Here is an 18242-nt window from a genome sequence, read left to right on the forward strand (position 1 = left end):
ACGTCAGATGGGAAGGCGATTGGTTGGACGGTTCAGCCAGATATGCAAAGGACAGATACACATATACACACATAAAGATATGTAGAAGGAAGGCACTGGAGCAAACTCGGACAGTTAAAGACTTTATTCAGCATGGAGCAAGTAAAAAGGACTTGCACCCTGCTAAATAAACTGTTACCAGTCCTGCTCCTGAGATGCACCGAACCAGCTTATGAGGCGCGGTGGAAACCCCTTGTGATTACACAATTATGGGTATACTGTACTGTGCTCGGATACAGTTGCAGCAGTCTTTTGTGTTGTTTTTGCTATTGGAAGAATGTTTTTACTAATTACTTGCAAAAGCTGGGCCAGCGTGGCTCATTTCATCACCATTCTTTCAAAATGTCGGCCCTTAGCTGAGAGGCCGCCTGGGAAAGAGAAGGTCCCTAGTTCACCTCCCAGCCCCAGTCTATTATGTCGAAGTGTCCTTGAGCAAGACACTTAACCCCTTAACTGCTCCCCGGGCGTTGCCCCCATAGCACCCACTGCTCCTGATACTTCGGACGGGTTAAAAGCAATGGACATATATGGCTTAACCATTATGTGCAGCAACATATACAGTGACAAATACCAGAAAGGAGTGTGGAAACCAAATGACTATTCTAAATATGTGTTCTCCCTGTGTGTTTACAGAGCTGACGCTGCTGTCCTCCCAGCCCAAGGCCTTAGAGTCCAGCCCCGTGTCCAGCATGCCTCCGGTCACCAGCAGCACTACAGGTGCGTCCGGCAACGCCACCGAGGAGGACGCCGCGCTGCGCATGCAGGAGAAGAGGCTGAAGGTCATCGAGGAGCTGCTGCAGACGGAGAAGGACTACATCAAAGACCTGCAGATGTGCGTGAAGGAGATCATCCTGCCTCTGCAGCGTAAACAGGTGAGGTGTTCTGACTCTGTTAGAGATACATATTTTTTTAGCTTTTTGCCTTTCATTGATAGATTTTTACAGTATTACGACAGGAAATGGGGAGAGAGAATCTCTCTTTTTGGTTCTCTCGACCTGAAAGGTTCGGGGACGACTGGGATAGGGTGTCTGCCGGGATGGGAGGTGTCTGCTGCGCCACAGTGACCCTTTGCCCTTTGAGTGGCTCTGACTTGATAGCCATTGATAGCATTATTTATAGAGCCCATTTAACCACGACAAAGTTGACCAAAGTGCTTTACAGAAAATGTCAAAGAGACATTTAATCAAGAGTACAAGAAACTCATTAAACCGGAGAGAATCATAAATGAGAAAATGAAAACGTAGATAAGCTGAATACTATAGCAGCTCATGAAACGCAACGCATAAAATGAAAACTTAAACTGAATTAAAAGCTTGGGAATAATAAAGTGTTTTACTTAAAGACGACCATGGCTGAGGTCCTTCAAGTTGATGCCAATGGGTCTTTTGGCAAAGTTTAACCCATTCTGAACGGGCACCCATTTTGGTGTCAGCATCATGTTATGCTTTAGCTATTTAAAAATAGCAGATCTACAAGCTCATATCGCGCCACCGAGTGGCGCGATACGAGCTTGTAGGTCTGCTATTTTTGAAAAATCGAAGAGCGACTGACATTTTTAGAATCTGATCTCAGGTCAGAATGGGTTCATCAGACCAGTGTGTGTCCGGCGGAAACCTCGTATGAATCTGATCTCAGGTCAGAATGGGTTAACACATTTTCCCAGTCTGTTTTTTACTAACCACAGTAACCCTGACGTCCTTATTTTGGCCATGTCATTACAGGCCAATGTTTAGATGTTTAAATGTAATAATTATTATTTTAATATGTTGTGAGCTTGTAGATTTTAGAGATTTTTTTACGCTATTCGTTCGTGTGAAGAAGTACGGTATACAGCACCTTTCCAAACTATTTGAATATCATGGAAAAGTTGGTTTGTTTCCATAATTCCATTCAAAAAGTTTAACTTTCATAGATTATAGATTCAGTGCACACAACGTAAATTATTTTAAGTATTTACTATTTTATTTATCTTTACACAATTTTGGCTTCCAGCTCACAGAACCCACTAAAACAGAATTTCAAAATATGAGAATACTGTGAAGAAATCACCATTTACTCCTCAGAGCATGAATGTTTTAATCTGAATGCCACATTAAGAAATTAGCAATAGGAACATGCAGTAATCCTGGTCACTAAACTGCCTCCCCCTGGCCAGCCGGGGCGCCTGATGGAGGGGAAAGGAACTGGTTGGAATAACGTGTTCCTTCCACGCGCTACGTCCAACCAGGGAAACTCCTTCCTGTCAGGTGTAAAGGAGCAACTTGGACACTCAGGCATGAAGGAAGCATGAGTTCAAGTCCGTTGCTCTCCCCTTGTCCCCCATATATGGGGACTAGGTTGGTGGAGGGTGTGTAGAGCCCAGGATCACATTAGATGATTGACACAGGGGTGAAACATGGGTTACAAAATCGTGGGATAAAAAATGTATATTAAAAAAAAATATATATAGGATCACGTCAAATCAATCAAACTATGGTACTTTCAGACAGAAAAAAACAGAAATGTCAATCTTCAATACTTGGTTGGGAATCCCTTTGCCTTCATCACTGCCTCGATACACTCTGGCATTGCCCCCCCGGGAGTTATGGAAGCCCAGGTTTCCTTGGTGCTTGCTATCAGCTCTTCTTTGTTTCTGGGTCTGGTGCCCCTCATTTTCCTCTTGACAATACCCCATATATGCTCAATGGGGTTTAGGTCCGGCAAGTTGGCAGGCCAGTCAATGCCTGTAATGGCATCAAACCGTATTAATTATAAGAACCAGGTTGTGGTGCTTCCGACGGTATTGGCAGGGGGCCGGGTCCTCTTTTCCGATGAAAGTACTATAAAGTGTGCATTTCGTTTGGGAATCAAGGTCCCAGGGTTTTGAGGAAGACTGGTGAGGAACAGAATCCAAGCTGCGTGATGTCCACAGTGTGAAATATCAAGCCCACCACACACCGGCTGCGTCCCCCGCGCGTCGCCGCGCAGCGGACACAGCCGTCTCCATTATTTTCAATGAACCTATCGCACACCGGCTGCGTCCGACGCGCGCTGGCGCGCGGTCACGCCTCGCCTGCCGCACCGATGCACCGCTGTTCTATTTTCCAGGCGTTGCCGCGCGGCCTCCACCCGGCTATCCGTGGGCGTGGCAATGGAATAGTCAACAAAACTCCCCAGCCGCGTGGTAGCGCGCCGCGTCCTGTTAGTGTTGCCGTGCGGCTATGGCGCGCGGCAATACTGTGCCGCGGTGGTACGCGCGGCGGTCGCAGACGGTGTGTGTCGGGCTTCAGTCATGATGTGGAGTGCAATGTCCACTTGTCCAGTGCAGGTGTTGGTAAACTCTGCTTTCTTAAATCCAAGGTCACCGCAACAGTCTACCAGAATGTTTTAGAGGACTTCATGAATCCTTCTGCTGAGGATCTGTATCAGCAAGACCGCCCGGCCCCTGCCCGTCCCGCCAGAAGCACCTGGCCCCCTGCCCATACCGCCAAGAGCACCACAACCTGGTTTGACGCCATCACAGGCCATGACTGGCCAGCCAACTCGCCGGACCTAAACCCCATTGAGAATCTATGGGGTATTGTCAAGAGGAAAATGAGGGACACCAGACCCAAAAACAAAGAAGAGCTGATGGCAAGCACCAAGGAAACCTGGGCTTCCATAACTCCCGGGGGGCAATGCCACAGGCTGATTGCCTCAATGCCACAGCGTATCGAGGCAGTGATGAAGGCAAAGGGAATTAAAGGATTCCCAACCAAGTATTGAAGATTGACATTTTGACAGTTTTGAAAGTACCATATTTTGATTGATTTGATGTGATCCTAATTACTTAATGTGGCATTCAGATTAAAGCATTCATGCTCTGCAAAAAACTGAGGAGTAAATGGTGATTTCTTCACAGTATTCTTTTTTTTTTTTTTTTTCTGTTTTAGTGGGTTTTATGAGCTGGAAGCCAAAATTGTGTAAAGATAAACAAATAAATGCTTGGAATAATTTACGTTGTGTGCACTGAATCTATAATCTATGAAAGTTAATCTTTTTGAATGGAATTATGGAAATAAACCAACTTTTCCATGATATTCAAATTCTTTGGAAAGGTGCTGTATAGGTCTGTGGACTGTGGTTAATCAGACCAGTGTGTGTCCAGTGGAAACCTCGTATGAATCTGATCTCAGGTCAGAATGGGTTAACCATGCTGAGGTTACCAAACCAACACATTATTGCAAATGTAAAATCTTGACTCATTAAAATATGAATAAAATATCTTTATGACACGTTTGTGCGACAAACCACCCTGCCCAAATATTTGTTCCTCTTTCCAAAATTGTGTTTTTATTTGTTTTAATGACGACTAAAATGAGAATGCCTTGAGGGTTGTGACTGCAGTAATGTCTAACACTAGTCTGCCTGTCTTAAAGGTGCAGAACGTGGATTTTGAAGGTCTGTTCGGAAACCTCAGCTCTGTCATCGACCTTTCCCAACGTCTCTACAGGACCCTGGAGGACACAGACTCTATTGGTAACCCCATCCCCCTCTTCATTTAACCCCTTCTGGAACGCATCTGTGTCACCTTAGCTTTTAACCACTATTACGCTTTAGCTGTTGAAAAACAGCAGATCTACAAGCTCAGAGCGCGGCACTGAGTGCCACACTACAAGTTTGTAGATCTGCTATTTTTTTTAATTGTGCAAATGTTATGTGTGCAAATCTTTTAATATACTCTTCCACAGCAAACGTTTTTAACTCCAAAATATGCTTCTGAGGAGGTCCCTGGAACAAAATGTTTTCAGATGGGGGTATACGGCCAAATTCAGAATGTTCTGTTGGGGTCCTTGACAGGAATAAGTTTGAGCACCACTGATACGTTGTTCAGAAAACTGTCAAGGATTTAGAAGACATTTTGTAGAATCTGGTCTCTGGTAGAATTCAGGCCTTAATGGGTTAAGAGATAAGACCTCAGGCAACATCTATCTATATCTACTGTATATGGAACAGGTACTCTGACACGGGTACAACAGGAGAGAATATTGAGTGTTCAGCACCACTTACATACAGTGGTTTTTAACTGCATTTAAAATGGGTCAACATCTCTCTTTTCTTTCCGTCCTCCTCAGGCAAGGTGTTCCTGGACTTCAAGTCGGAGCTGGAGGAGGTGTACCGCATCTACTGTCAGAATCACGACGACGCCATCTCCCTCCTGGAAACGTACGAGAAGGACGACAGCATCCAACGCCACGTCCTGGAGTGTCTGGAGAAACTCAGGTGACTTTAAACGGACTAGAGCGAGAACGTGGCTCTGAACCCGAGTGTGAGTTGGAAAAGACGTCGGCCACTTAACGAGTCAGTCGGCAAGACACGGCATGCGCGTGTGTGAAGTGTTTAAAAAGCATGATAATAATTAATGAACGGCGTCTTCTAACAAAAAAAAAGTGTTTACACGGTTTTGTGAGGTTAAACATTAACTGGAATGACATGCTTTAGGTTTCCCCATTTTAGTTTTAGGAGACATGGTTGAAACGTGTTCACTTGTGATACATGCTTCTTCACTTTTTCAAAACAAGTGTGTGGGTGGTAAACTTTGGTGGTAAACTTTGTTTTCTATTGAATGGCAGGAGGTTAGTCCGCTGCCCCCCCCAGGTTGGCAGAGGAAGTGTAGCGCCCAGGATTACATTAGATAATTGGCACTGGGTGAATAGAAAACTGGGTTACAAAATCGTGGGATAAAAATTTAACAAACAAAAAAAAAAATAATAATAATGGCAGGAGGTTAGAGAGACTAGCCCTTCACTGTAAAGCTCTGAGGTTTGACCCCAGGTAGAACACACCTGTCTACTGTTGAAGTGACTTAAATGGAGTAATTCACCCAAAACATGACTTATTTTCTATCAATTACACACCCCACGAAGCCTTGAATTCATGGACATTTTTTGTTGCAATCCTAAGGCAATAATTTGATGACCGTGGATGGTCGTAAATCCTTAACGGCTCACATTTGTTTATTAGAACAAAGTACACTTGCCACATTTCTTGCATCATTCTAAAAGTATTACTTTTCTGACTGAAGTGGACATTTTAACAGAGGCTATACCAGTTACAAGTATGTAACTTCTCCCTTCAAATTGCATGACACACGCGCACACACGCGCACACACACACACACACACGCACACACACACACACACACACACACACACACACACACACACACACACACACACACACCACAGTGACACTTGGTCATGGTTGCCTGTCAATTGGTGTTGATGTAATGTGTGGCAGCCAAAGAATGTGCTCTACCCGGTCGAACCCGTTTGGTTTCACTGTCTCTCGGTCTCAACTGAGAGTGACTAGTGACTTGAGGCACGTTGAACCTTAGGGATGGTGTTTTGTCATCTAGTGGGACGTAAAATACAGTCCTCCAGTATTTTGTTTGAAGACAAACACAACGCTTTGGTAAACAGGAAGGTGACAAACGAGTTCTGGTTCTATAAGAGCAAAACTGCAGACAAAAGACCTTAGTCACACCGACTTAGCTAACGGAACACGCCTCGTCGCCGTCGAGTTGATTATAGTCGTCGAGTTTCCCCTTAATCTTTTGAACTCGTTTTCATGTCTTTGTCGTGTAAATGTACATGAGATGTGTGGTGTTCAAGCCCGCTTAGTAAGACAAAGACATTCCAGATTCTACTGCTGATCATTTCCTAGATATTGCTCACAAAATGAAACCGCAGTGGTCCCCGTTAAGCACAGAGTTTTATTAACTCCACGGAGGTCTCACCACATTCTTATGGCTTTAGTTGATGTCCCGCCTGAGGGGTGTTTGTGTATGGGCAATATACAGTATCTTTAACACAAAGCTCCCCCAGACCACGATTGTCCTTTGAACCACTTTCAGCCTGGCCTGCCTATGTAGGGCCACGTCCTTGTAGGTGAAAGTTTTCAAACATTTTGAAAATGTCCCAGACATTAAGCAAAAAGTGACAAGAATAGCAGCTCTACAAGCTCACGGCCCATCTTATTATTGCGAGGAGTTGTGAGCTTGTAGATCTATTTTTCCCACTATTTGCCGTACGATGACGTATACAGGGCTTATAAGTGGTTCATGCAAGTGAGGATAGAATTATCTGGTACAAGTTTAAATCATTACTTAGGGGTTTTTTTTATGTCCGAGTCAAAAGGTGATATCTGTTTTTATCGTTTGAGGCACAGAAAGTTCTTTGATGATGATGAACGGTGAACAGTCGGGTCACACACAGGCTTAAGTTATAACGTCTGTTTGTGTTTTCTTTATCCTCTGTTTCCTTCCTTTACACAGGGCTGTGTACCGAGAGTGGTAAGTTTCCTTGAGGACTGACGCCGTGGGTTTTCCTGCTTGAAAGTCGCACGGCACGACCGCATGCTATGGCTCACTAACCCTGCCAAAATTATGTGTGCGCAACGCATGTGTGTGTGTGTGTGTGTGTGTGTTTACTTTCTGTTATAATAAGCTAACATTTATGTGGGAGAGTGAGTGACTGCCAGCGAGGCGGCAGCCGCCGCTGGTTCTATTTCTCTGTGCCCTGCACTCCCTGGGCTGATCTGGACGCCAGTCTCTGCTGTAATACATGTGGGTGGTGTTTGTGTCTGCACTTGTGCATGTGTGATGGTGATGATGATGATGGGGCCTGATTATCAACCAAACTCCCTTCAAACCAGGTCCATTATTACTGTGGGTGGAGGAAAAGGTTGTTCCTAATGCCATCTAGTGGAGCTATGCAGCAAGAGCAACGCTGCAGTAAACTATAATCCTTTTCATGTAACGTTTAATAGGTAAAAGTTCACTGTAGTAGTTATTACTACCTGAACAGTCCTTTAACGATTATTAAATCTAAGATTAAATCAAATTCAAATTGCCCAGTTTCAATCAGATCAATCATTGGTTTCATGCTGTTTGAGCTGCTCTGCCCTCCAGATTGCATTAAAACTAAGCAAATCAATTATTTTGTGAAATCCATGTCCGATTTCTTTGCCTAAAATGTGACCAGAAACTGTTTGTGTTGGGATGTTAAAATGAAGGGCTTTTATCTGCACTGGAACATGAACTACACGGTACCACAAGCCTGTAGAGAGGAGCTGAGTTGCTACCATGAAAAGCTGTTGCCATTAGCTGGTGCAACAGTTAATTGAACTAGTCAGTTTAATCGATTATATAAATAAATAAAAAATGTTAATTTAATACATATAATTGATTTGGGGGTAATGGGGCTTAAGAGCTTACAGACTAATTGATTTAGTCGATTGTTAAAAACATATATATTCTTTGATTAATTTGTATAAATGCAACGACATAATTATGAAAGAAAATGATTATCCAGGTACTCGGTAGAGTAATCAATAGTCGGCAGCCCTAAGGTTTCCAACTGGTGCCTTTCAAGCTCTTATTTTCCTGTCTTTCTCTCAATCTGTTTGTCATCTTTCACGCTCTCTGTTGCTTTCCCCTAAATGTAACACCTGCTTCTCTCTCTCTCTCTCTCTCTCTCTCTCTCTCTCTCTCTCTCTCTCTCCAGGGGGAAGACCAACTACATCAACCTGGGTTCGTTCCTGATCAAGCCGGTGCAGAGGGTGATGCGTTACCCCCTGCTGATGATGGAGCTCCTGGGGGCCACTCCGGAGGGCCACCACGACCGGCCCCAGCTCACGCTGGCCCTGAAGGCCGTCAAGGAGATCAACGTCAACATCAACGAGTTCAAGCGCCGGAAGGACCTGGGTACGCCCTCGCTGCGACATAACCCCCACCCTTCCCCCCCCCAAACTCAAACAACATGTAATGACAAACTGGCCCAGATCCCAAAGTCCAACTGAAGTTTAAAACCTTGTAGGGAGACCCAAACTTCACAACTAACCAAGCTCTCTCTTGCGCTCGGGTTGGCAGACCTCTGCTCTGCCTATAAGGAGTTTTAATAATAATAATAATAATAATAATAATAATACACTTTATTTGTATAGCACCTTTCATGACATTAAATGCAGCTCAAATGGTTTTACAGAGACAGAATAAAGCACAAGTGCTTTACAAATAATTTAGCAATAAAGCAAAGGGAAGCAAAAGCATAAAAAGGCAGTGAATTGTCCGACACAGTGAGGAGTCGGACATGAATAACAGAATTAAAAAATCAACCAAAAGGCAAGAGTGAAGAAATGGGTCTTTCTTGAGCCTTTGCCTTAAAACTCTCTCTGACTCGTGATCTCCCTCTACTGTCCGCAGTGGTGAAGTACAGGAAAGGAGACGAAGACACGCTGATAGAGAAGATCTCCAAGCTGAGCATGCACTCCATCATCAAGAAGTCCAACCGCGTCAGCAGCCACCTCAAACACCTGACCGGAATCTCACCTCAGGTACAGCTTTTGGCCGTTTTCTTTTCAGCTTTTTGTAGTGGTGTAAAGTAAAATGTTTTCCTACGTACTGTACTTTTTTACAATTTTGAGGCATTTTGTACTTTACTTGAGTATTTGCTATTTCCAATACTTTGACTTCTACTCCACTACAAAATCTTTAGTTACTACCAGTTGCTTTGTATATTTTGATTACTATTACAAAACATACATTGGACACTTCAGCCCTATACACATTTTGGCCCTTTGAAAATAGCAGATCTACAAGCTCACAATGGGTTGCGATGCAACAGATTGTGAGCTTGTAGATCTACTATTTTCAAAAAAAGTGTGTATACATTAGAAAACTTCAAATGGGACATTCTGCATAGTGAGTACTTTCTCTGATCATTTTCTCTTTCTCGCTATTTTTCTTTCTTTCTTTCTTTCTTCTCAGATCAAAGACGAGGCTTTTGATGAAACTGAGAAGAGGTTCCGGCTGCAAGAAAGACTGATCAAGTCATTCATCAGGGACATTTCTATGTACCTGCAACACATCAGGGTAGGAACACATTTCTATGTACCTGGCTACAACACCACACACACACACACACACACACACACACACACACACACACACACACACACACACACTTATCACACACACACACTTATTTCTCATCATTGTGACGTGTTCTTGTGCAGGAGTCTGCATCAGTGAAGGTGCTGGCTGCCATCAGTTTCTGTGACATCTACTCCGAGCGAAGCCCCTTCGACCCGGAGCGCTTCCAGAGAGCCCACCGCTCCATCAGCGACAAGCAGTTCACGCAATTTGTACGACTTTCTTTAATCCTGGTAATATTGGTACTCAATATGTATTTGGCCCACGGAAAGGTTATGTTCCAGGGGGACCCCCAGAAGCAAAGACTTGAGTTCAAAAATGTTTGCTTTAATAATATATGAATCGTGAACTTGTACAGTAGTCATGACACGCACACAAAATGGTGCCTTCCCGGTTTTTAACCCATTCTGAACGGGAACCCATTTTGGTGTCAGCATCATGTTATGCTTTAGCTATTGAAAAATAGCAGATCTACAAGCTCATAGCGCGCCACCGAGTGGCGCGCTACGAGCTTGTAGGTCTGCTATTTTTGAAAAATCGAAGAACGACTGACATTTTTTAGAATCTGATCTCAGGTCAGAATGGGTTAATCAGACCAGTGTGTGTCCAGTGGAAACCTCGTATGAATCTGATCTCAGGTCAGAATGGGTCAATGGGATAACTCCCCTCGTCTCTCGTCTCTCATCTCCTACTCTTCCTCTTCCTCCTCCTCCTGAGCAGAAGGAGCGCACGGAGACGCTGGTCATCGAGCCTCTCTCGCAGCTCCTCCTCATGTTCGCCGGCCCCCACAAGCTGATCCAGAAGCGCTTCGACAAGCTGCTGGACTACGACAGCTGCAAGGAGCGCGCCGAGCTGCGCGGCGGGAAGGACCGCCGCGTGCAGGACGAGCTGACGGCGGCGCGCAACAACTACGAGGCCCTGAACGCGCAGCTGCTGGACGAGCTGCCCAAGTTCCACACGGCGGCCGAGGAGCTGCTGACGGGCTGCGTGCGCGCCTTCGCCACGTCCCAGAAGGACTTCATGAAGAGGACGCTGGGCGAGCTGCAGCCCCTGATGCAGGTTAGCGTGGCGTTTAGCACACAGTGGTTTCCCACGTTTTCAGCCTGTTGCGGCCCAAAAGAGAAACTTGATAACTATAGTGGAAAATAGCTAGATCTGCTAAGTTTACAACGCGGATGATGAGGATACATTAACACGATACAATTCGAATCACGATATTAGGTTCATGATATGATTTTTCACAAGTTTTTTTTGAACATCAATTTATTTTCCAGAGAAATGACCCGAAAAATCTTTTTGAATTATTTCTCTTACACAAATCCAGTATTTTCTTCTTTTTTTTTCTCGTTTGTTTTCAATACTGTAGCAAATGACATGAAACTTTTGAATCATTTTTCTTCCACAAATCTCAAATCCTGTTTTTTAACAACTTTTAACTTGCCCTCGTTTCATTCCTGAGGTATAGATAAGCCAAATACTATCCTCTTTTCAACTTTTTGCACAAATCTCAAATCCTTGGATCGCGATACATGCATTTTTATATACGTAATATCACTGCATGCCTGACCCATTTTGGGCCGGGAACCCCTTTTGGTGTTTTAAACATTATGTTATAATTTAGCTATTGAAAAATAGCAGACCTACAAGCTCGTAGCGCGCCACTCGGTGGCGCGCTATGAGCTTGTAGGTCTGCTATTTTTGAAAAATCGTAAAAAATGTGGCACAAATCTTTGAATATATATTCTTTCAAAGTGAATGTTTTTAACTCTAAAGGTCTAAATGGGCTAATGAACGTCTCTCTCTCTCTCTCCCTCTCTCCCTGTGTCTCCAGTTCGCTGCGAGCGGCAACACGGAGGGCAACCTGGTGTCTCTGTTCCAGGAGGAGTACGGCCGCGTGCTGCAGCTCCTGCAGAGCTTCAGCTTCTGTCCCGAGAGCCTGCCCTCTCCCGCCGCGGAGAAACCCGCCCCGCGGAAACCCTTCGACAAGAAGACCCTGGAGAAACAGACCTCCAAGAAGAGCGTGCAAGGACCTGTGAGTGTGTGTGTGGACCCCGTCGACTGTATAAAAAAACAAACTGGACAAAAGTGACTCTATTGCTTTCTAACAGAGCGTACACCGTACATGAAGCCTATTCTGCAGCGATTTCAAATCCGCCATCTTTCTACATCCGGTCTAGAAATGCAACCGGATGCTAATGCTATTGGCTGCTAAATGCAGCGAAGGGCGTGTCTTCACTCAGTAGAACCAGTAGAAACACTGGAAACATACCCTACCACTTTATCATTCATTTTAAAATGAATGGGACCATCATTTACTAAACACATATGATGATTTTAAAAAGCGATTGAAAACAAAGTGTTTATGAAAAGGTTTACTAATGTACTAAAACCAGTAAGATGCCCTGACGGCGAGAAGCGAGAAGGGTGGTGTAGGATCAACATATGGAAGGATCAACATTATGGAATGTCGGAACAGGTCAGCTCCATATATGGAGATCTAAGGTGTAGAGGTGCTGGCCGGCTCCATATACGTATGGAGATCAGGGTGATGATCCAGTCTTCTCCATGTATGGTTAATATCCAGGGGTTAGATGAGGTCAGTGTCGTGATTTTCATATATGGAGATGACGCGCCACGAGGCATTATGTCACAAGGCGTGACCATAATGGAGGCGTGATGTCACGAGACATGACCATATATGGAGGCGTGGGTGACTAGTAACTACAGTAACTGGCGGACGGGAGAGATGCAGGTTTTCATAGTAAATGCGACCCGAAATCTCAATCTCGTAGACGGTAGACGGTGAAATAGCGATAATAGCTGAACGAGAAACCCGGACGTGAGCTTCAATAGGCTCTGTTCCATTCCGTGTGCAGTGGTTCTCAAACCTTTTTCATTTCAAGCACCCCCACGACTCTGAGAGTGTACAAATGGAACCAAATGGACCCGTAAGGGAGTTGCACACCATTTGGAACCCACTCAAGGACACTGTTGAGACCCACTGGGTGTAGCAGAGTTATGTCAGTGAGCCGACATACACAATAGCAGCACCCTGACTCTGTTTGACCAGAATGGAACAGAGCCTTCATTAGTATCATCAACCCATTCTGAACGGGAACCCATTTTGGTGTCGGCATCATGTCATGCTTTAGCTATTGAAAAATAGCAGATCTACAAGCTCATATCGCGCCACCTAGTGGCGCGATATGAGCTTGTAGGTCTGCTATTTTTGAAAAATCGAAGACACTTTTCTAATCTGATCTCGGGTCAGAATGGGTTAATAATATAACTGTCAGGATGTAATAGACATTTTTAGAATCTGATCTCGGGTCAGAATGGGTTAATAATAACACCGCATTCCTTGGTCAGCCCAACCTCATTCATGTGTTTTTTTTTGTGTCCTGCCTTCAGCCCAACCCCAGCCTGCAGACGGACGCGCAGCGCGCGGGGCTCCTGGCGCGCTTCAGCCCCGACAAGCTGTTCCAGGCGGAGAGGAACTTCAACGCGGCGCAGGACCTGGACGTGTCGGTGCAGGAGGGGGACATGGTGGGAGTCATCAAGCAGCAGGACCCCATGGGCAGCCACAACCGCTGGCTCATCGACAACGGAGGTAAGGTTTGACCCCGTGGGCAGCCACAACCGCTGGCTCATCGACAACGGAGGTAAGGTTTGACCCCATGGGCAGCCACAACCGCTGGCTCATCGACAACGGAGGTAAGGTTTGACCCCATGGGCAGCCACAACCGCTGGCTCATCGACAACGGAGGTAAGGTTTGACCCCATGGGCAGCCACAACCGCTGGCTCATCGACAACGGAGGTAAGGTTTGACCCCATGGGCAGCCACAACCGCTGGCTCATCGACAACAGAGGTAAGGTTTGACCCCATGGGCAGCCACAACCGCTGGCTCATCGACAACGGAGGTACGGTCACTGAGCTGCTCTATGGGAGAGGATGGTACGGTCACTGAGCTGCTCTATGGGAGAGGATGGTACGGTCACTGAGCTGCTCTATGGGAGAGGATGGTACGGTCACTGAGCTGCTCTATGGGAAGCCTGGAACTCACCTATGCTTTTTATGGCATACAGGCAGCTCCCGGCAGGGTCCGCCGGGAGAAACTATGCCCAGCTGCGCGACATGAGACTAATTACTTAGAGCGACAGAGAGAGAGAGGAGCGTGTGTGTGTGTGTGTACAACTGTACATGTGTGCGTGTGTATGTCAAATTTTACAAAGGTGCAGACGATCAGAAATCAGCAGAGATTGAGCAATGTTTGCGCTGCTCTATGCCGAATCTCAGACCCAGACTTTTTTTTTTTCCTCCCTGGAAATAAAAACGTCTGGGTTTCCGAGGCTACTCTATGGGAGATGATGAGCGCCGCTGTGGAGCCCCAAAGTACAGAGACAAATGAATTATACAATTAAAATTGCGTTTTAGCTCGAGAACCAAAAGAGAGATTAAACATTTGGCCTGGGACCCAAACTAGTGAAAATAGCAGATCCACAAGCCAAAGATGTTTGAGAACCACTGCTCTAATCATTTCCCTTCTCCGTCCTCCTGCAGCGACCAAGGGCTTCGTGTACAGCTCCTTCCTCAAGCCCTACAACCCTCGCCGGAGCCACTCGGACGTGTCCATCGAGAGCCAGTCGTCCAACGAGTCTGGCTACGGCGGCTCGTCGCCCGTGTTCTCGCGCCAGAACAGCAACAGCACTCTGACCTTCAACCAGGAGACGTCCACCGTCAGCTTCTCCACGGCGGCTCAGCCGCCGCCGCCGCAGCCCGAGAGCCACTCGTCCCCTCGCCCCTCCCACAAGAGCCACCACAGGGACGCTCCCGCCCCGGCCTCCTCCACCAATCACAGCTCCTCCTCGGTGAACTCCTCGCCTCGCAATCCTCCTAGTCACCATCCTAATCACCGGGAGGTTTCGGAGCACGCGCATCACCATCACCACCACCACCACCGCACCACCACCGCCTCCTCCAATCACAGAGACACAGTGGACGGCAGGCGCTGGCACTCGGACGGTCGCAGGGACGCGCCGCACGACGCAAGTCGCGCGAGAGGCCACAGGGAGATGTCGGACACGTCGGAGACGGACTCTTGTTCGTCGCTGAGAGACGCCGACGGCTCGCTGAGGCACGGCGTCCAGGCGGACAAGGGCTTCGGTTCACCCCGTCGACGGAACGGAGGAGAGGACGACGGCGGCCGCAGGAAGTCTCGTTACCCTCCCGACGAATACGTGGAGCCGGAGCCGGAGCCGGAGGACAGTGACACGGATGGACACCAGGTAAACTGTTCGCTTTGTGTCGTCTTAACCCATTCTGACCTGAGATCAGATTCATACGAGGTTTCCGCCGGACACACACTGGTCTGATTAACCCATTCTGACCTGAGATCAGATTCTAAAAAAATGTCAGTCGTTCTTCGATTTTTCTAAAATAGCAGACCTACAAGCTCGTATCGCGCCACTCGGTGGCGCGATATGAGCTTGTAGATCTGCTATTTTTAAATAGCTAAAGCATGACATGATGCTGACACCAAAATGGGTGCCCGGTCAGAATGGGTTAAGAACATAGTGTCTGTGCATTATGTTTAACCACTTCAACCCTAGAGTGAACCTCTTCTGGGCACGTCGCAATAGGCCAATATTTGGTGGAAATAGACGACAATATCGCAACACGTTGGAATGTAAGCTTGTAGATCAGCTGTTTTTTTGGCAAATACTGTGGATTTGGTGTAGAGAGAAACAAGAAATGACAAGTCATTATATATCAAATTGCATTCCATTCTCTTGTATATTGTACCTTAGTTGGGCTTTCTGTAGTCTCTAGTCATGGAGCGCTGAGGGAACGGAGGAGAGGAGAGCGGGCTTAGTGTCCCATTGGCTGTGGGGCTTAGTGTCCCATTGTCCGAGGGGCTTGGTGTCCCATTGTCCGAGGGGCTTGGTGTCCCATTGTCCGAGGGGCTTAGTGTCCCAGCAGAAGGGTGAAATCCAAGCCCCCAGTAAGGCTATCCAACGCTGAAGCTGCCACTACCTACTGGCGAAAAGTGGAACTGCAGCACGTTCATGGAGGAAATCATCCGTCAAGGACTTCTGCCAGATATATCCCATTGGCCATATAGTGCTAGTCTCCCATTAGCTTAGAGGCCAGCCAATCATGAACATCTCGCCAATACAATACATTATGCTACTAAACCACGTGACTAGATTACAACGTCTGATCATTGATCAGCTCTGCAAGCTGATTAAAAGGTACTGGGCCTGCCGCGCCTACTATACTGCCCTACAAAGCCAAAGTGCAGTAATTATGTTTTTGGAAACACTGACTTATTTGTATATCTCAAAGTGTCAAATTAGCCTTTGTGATTTTTGGGGGATAAACGGTTACCTCAAGAACATATTTACAGGTAGTGTAATATCACTTATTTGCCGATATCTCATTTGGCTGACAATTTGAAACACTTTGTAAAACTGGTGACGTCTTTCTCTTCCAGATCTACTACGCTCTCTACTCCTTCACCGCCCGCTGTCCCAACGAGCTGACCATCTCGGCCAATCAACGCGTCCGCATCCTGGAGTTCCAGGACATGAACGGCAACGGCGAGTGGTGGCTCGGCGAGACGGAGGGCCAGCGGGGCTACGTCCCCTCCAACTACATCCGCAAGTCTGAATACACATGAGCTAACGAGGGTGGAGGACAGCACCACCACTGCCTTCAGTCGGTCAGACAGACAGACAGACAACACAGACAGAGAGTCCCTGTCCTTTATGGCCCCTTTTCCACCAAAAGAACTTTGTTCTAGAACTGGTTCCGTTCTAGATTCTTGGAACCTTGGTGCTTTCACGGAACCGCAGTGGCCATTTTTTTGGTTCCAGTTTTGAACCAACTTTTAGGGTTCTGAACCAATTCATTTTCAGTGGAAACACTCTGAACTGGTTCGACATTAGGCGGGGGGGAAATATCTGAACCGGTTCGACCCCGGTGGAAAAGGGGCAGAGAACTGCAGGAACGGACATTACTGCAGGACTAAACATGGAGTCTCCCGGCAAACATGGAACACGCAGAGAAAGCATCCGGACGGACACCATGGCCACTCATTTTGGATCTGTTGTGGGATTTTTGCTAGTGAGAGGAACTTACTGGCTTGCTACTCTGGAAGCCGGTGTTATACGCCTATATTTATAGACCCTTTTTTTTTTTTTTTTTTTTACTTGCCGGGACCTTTATAATGATATACTGTTTTCCTTATAATACTGTATTACCGTAGCATATCCGCTCCCTAGGTATTCATTTCCGCATAGACTCTGGACGAGTGCGTCAAGAGAACAGTATTGGGAGATCGCACGTTGGAGGTTTGCAATGGAAATGCGAATGATTTTTTTTTTTGGGGGGGGGGTTCGGACATTTGAAGATCTACACAGTACATCCGATGGCGTGCACTGGGCGTGTGGAGAACATGGTTGTGGCATGCGGGGGGGGGGGGGGGGGGGGGGGGTTGCAGCAGCACTAATCAAGAATGTACGTTGAGATAAGTTTACAGCGCACACCCACAGGCGAGGCACTAAAAAGACGATCCGTGGGTGTGGAGGTTTTTGAGCCAATGCGGAGCTGTGAAAAAAGCCAGTCGAGCTTGGAAAGGCATAAAGGTTTATTAAAGCTAATGCGTGGCATATTATGGAGGTCCAGAACAGCACTCTCAATGATCATCTGAACTGAACCGCGATGTTTGGGGCAAGACGGCCTTCTTCAATAGCACGAGTATATAGGCCGTCTCGTTCGAAATGTTTGTGCAGAATTCAAGTCATGTGCCCCGAGAAGGACAATAGTGTTTTTATGAAATGCTTTTCTAAGTCCAGACTTATTCCAAGTCCATGATGCAAAACGAATCCTGAACAAATACAGAATGGCAGAGAGAGAGGACTTCATCTGTGTCGTTTAGTAACACTCCTTTTGGACGTTTAACACAGTCACTATCAGCTGGGTGAAACCAACAGGGTGATGACCCTGATATGCTCTTTGAGAGGAGGTAAAAAAAGAAAAAAAGAGAGAGAGAGAGAGAGAGAGATAAGAAAAACAGGTATGTATCTTAATGCAGAATTGATCTCTCCTCCCTCTCCTCACTTGACATGATATATAAAACAATGCTGTATATTGAGAATGTATTGATGCACTCCAGTGTAAAAGTGATCACTGTTTTCATTTGAAATAAAACAAAACGGCTGAGAGGTGCAAAATGGACGTCTTGTTTG

General features: G+C 46.2%; 1 protein-coding gene across 4 annotated transcripts in view; it reads left to right on the top strand.

The window, feature by feature from the left end:
* Positions 1 to 18212, top strand: part of dnmbp (dynamin binding protein) — a 90479-nt gene extending 72267 nt beyond the window's left edge. For 3 of the 4 annotated variants that reach the window (XM_083787901.1, XM_083787903.1, XM_083787904.1), the window contains 13 exons: positions 673 to 911; positions 4437 to 4536; positions 5133 to 5280; positions 7334 to 7351; positions 8565 to 8764; positions 9263 to 9393; positions 9827 to 9931; positions 10075 to 10203; positions 10712 to 11050; positions 11823 to 12023; positions 13403 to 13601; positions 14554 to 15278; positions 16487 to 18212. In XM_083787901.1, the coding sequence (XP_083644027.1) occupies positions 673 to 911; positions 4437 to 4536; positions 5133 to 5280; positions 7334 to 7351; positions 8565 to 8764; positions 9263 to 9393; positions 9827 to 9931; positions 10075 to 10203; positions 10712 to 11050; positions 11823 to 12023; positions 13403 to 13601; positions 14554 to 15278; positions 16487 to 16672 (2720 nt within the window). In that variant the 3' untranslated portion in view covers positions 16673 to 18212. The remainder of the gene's footprint in view (positions 1 to 672; positions 912 to 4436; positions 4537 to 5132; positions 5281 to 7333; positions 7352 to 8564; positions 8765 to 9262; positions 9394 to 9826; positions 9932 to 10074; positions 10204 to 10711; positions 11051 to 11822; positions 12024 to 13402; positions 13602 to 14553; positions 15279 to 16486) is intronic. The other variant, XM_083787902.1, reaches the window with a different exon arrangement.
* Positions 18213 to 18242: the final 30 nt, after the last annotated feature.

Source organism: Protomyctophum parallelum (assembly GCF_964188405.1).
Source record: "Protomyctophum parallelum genome assembly, chromosome: 17".
In the NCBI taxonomy this organism is placed as follows: Eukaryota; Metazoa; Chordata; class Actinopteri; order Myctophiformes; family Myctophidae; genus Protomyctophum; species Protomyctophum parallelum.